A 2,517-nucleotide genomic window follows, 5' to 3' on the forward strand; every position below is an offset into this window, starting at 1 on the left:
TCCTCTCGTGACGTTTAGCCAAAATGTCTCCAATAATTTTAATTCTTCATCTTTAACTCCTTTATTTCATATTGATGGCACCACTGCCAGCTCTTCTGTATCTATCTTCTCTCAAACTTTTGCTAACAACTCCACCTTGGATGATTCAGGTCTTGTTCCTCCTCTCCTCCCTCTGACTATTTCATATCTACGATTCATGTTCTTCATAATTATTTTTTTCCATGCCCCTGCTGGATTGTTCTCAAAAACTGTGCTTCCGTGCTTGCACTTTGCCTGGCCAAACTCTTTCTGTCTCCCTCTTCCATACTCTCTATCTCTCTCTCTCTCTCTCTCTCTCTCTCTCTCTCTCTCTCTCTCTTTTTTTTTTTTTTTTATTTAAACTAGGTTACATGTGTTGTACATACCAGAGGTCTGAGACTATGGTATAGTTCAGGCCTATCTTGGCAACAAAAGAAAATACACAATATTTACAGAAGTGAGACAAGTTGATAATTTGATAATAGTATATAATTACACACTTTCACTGCACTTATTGGTGTCACACTAGCACTTTAGCCACTCGTTCACGCCTCTTTTGTACGCCTGGAGGCATGTAGAGTGGTGTATGTTGTGTCTTGCACCAGCCGGTTCCACATGCGGCTGTAACGAGGGAGGAAGGAACGGAGGTGACTCTCGGTCCTCGCAAAGGGCACAGTCACAGTGAGGTGGTGGTCTATTAGGCCGGCGGTTCGAGTGTCATGTGTGGGATGGATGGGGTGGCAGGCGTAGTGGTGCCAGGTGTGGAGTCTGTTGCCTGAGGGCCTTGTACATGACGCACAGGCCCGCCACGTCTCGCCGCTGCTGTAGAGGTTGAAAGTTGGGCTGCTGATCCTGGTTCCTCATTTGCACCATCCTCTGCGCTCTTGCCTGGATCCTGTCAAGCCCGGCAAGATAGGAGGGTGGGCAGGAGGACCAGGTGAGGGGAGCGTACTCCATGACGGGCCTGACCTGGGCCCTGTAGAGGGACGCTATCCCCGGACCGTCGAGCAACTTCCCAACGCGTCGGACACAGCTCAGCCTCCACGCCGCATCCCTGGCAACCCTCCTCACGTGGGTGGTGAAAGTTAGGCCTGCGTCTACTTCCACCCCCAGGATGGAGATAGACTGCTGGAAAGGCAGCCTTTTGCCTTCAAGAAAGAAGGCTGGGGGATGGGCGTCTTCTCGCCGCCTGGAGATGTGCAGGACTTGAGTTTTCTCAGGGGCGAGGTTGTTGCCAGCGGCAGCTCAGGATGCAATAACTTGCAGGACAGCGTTGATTCTGTCCACCGTGTTCTGCCGGTGGTTCCTGTCGCTGATGAAGGTGAGGGTGCAGTCGTCTGCATAAGCTTTGGCCTCGGGGACTAGTTGCAGTATGTCATTGAAATATACACACCACAACAGAGGCCGAGGACACTGCCCTGAGGACGCTGGCTTTGATATGGTGTTGGGAGGACGAGTGGCCATCAACAACAGTGTGCAGGGTTCTGCCATGAAGGTAGTCCTCCAGGAGGTGCAGCAGTCCTCCACACACTCCAAGGCTCCTCAGTTTGGCTGCCATTCCCTTGAACCACACTCTGTCAAAAGCACCGGCGATATCCAGGGCAACGACGAACACCTCTTTCCCACTGTCTATCGCGGTGCTCCACTCCGTAGAGTTTAGGAGAAGCAGGTCGGCTGCCGACTTACCCTGCCTGAACCCAAACTGCTTTGAGTTAAGGAGGTGGTGGGCGTCGAGGAAGGCGGTGACTTTTCTCGTGATGAGGACTTCCAGCGTCTTCCCCACCACGGAGAGGAGAGATGGGCCTGTAGTTCTTAGGATCCGCCCTGCTACCCTTCTTGTGTACAGGCACCACTCTGGCCTGCTTCCAGAGTGCTGGCCATGTTTGGGAAGTGAGGCATTCCCGGTAGAGCTGGGTGAGTGGAGTGGCGAGCTCAGCTGCACATTGCCTGAGTATGTGAGGGCTGATGTTGTCTGGTCCCAGAGCCTTCTTCGTGTCGGTCTTGCTGAGCAGGGCCATCACCTCCTCCATGGTGATGTGCAGGCTGTCCAGCTCAGCAGTTGTTAGCACTGGGATCCTGGGTGGAGTGTTGTTTGGGTGGGTAACACTCATTTTGGTGGAGAAGTGGGCGGAGAATAGCTCGGCTTTGTCCCTCCCTCTCGTCACTACCTCACCGCTCGGTGTGGTGAGTGGGGGGATGGTGGAGTCCGTGGCCAGGCCCTGCTGCTGCTTCAAGCTACTCCACCACTCCTTCTTACCAACATTCTGACCTGAGAGCTTTGCAGTCAGGTCAGTCTTCCACCTTTGGATGGCGGCTTTTTGCGCGTTGGCCATGTTGCGGCAGGCAGCTTTATATGACTCACGGTTGGCTTGGATGCTCTCTCTCTCTCTCTCTCTCTCTCTCTCTCTCTCTCTCTCTCTCTCTCTCTCTCTCTCTCTCTCTCTCTCTCTCTCTCTCTCTCTCTCTCTCTCTCTCTCTCTCTCTCTCTCTCTCTCTCTC

The 2,517-nt window shown here is 53.0% G+C and overlaps 1 protein-coding gene across 1 annotated transcript; it reads right to left on the reverse strand.

The window, feature by feature from the left end:
* Positions 1–1,730: 1,730 nt before the first annotated feature.
* Positions 1,731–2,351, reverse strand: LOC123500983. The gene has a single exon (XM_045249537.1). The coding sequence runs from the start codon at positions 2,349–2,351 to the stop codon at positions 1,731–1,733; it is 621 nt and encodes a 206-aa protein (XP_045105472.1).
* Positions 2,352–2,517: the final 166 nt, after the last annotated feature.

Source organism: Portunus trituberculatus, unplaced genomic scaffold (assembly GCF_017591435.1).
Source record: "Portunus trituberculatus isolate SZX2019 unplaced genomic scaffold, ASM1759143v1 PGA_scaffold_63__7_contigs__length_466372, whole genome shotgun sequence".
NCBI classification, from domain to species: Eukaryota; Metazoa; Arthropoda; class Malacostraca; order Decapoda; family Portunidae; genus Portunus; species Portunus trituberculatus.

Excerpts from the sequence above, each read along its gene's own strand:
- LOC123500983 (XM_045249537.1), bottom strand. The coding sequence starts at position 2,351 with ATGGCCAACGCGCAAAAAGCCGCCATCCAAAGGTGGAAGACTGACCTG.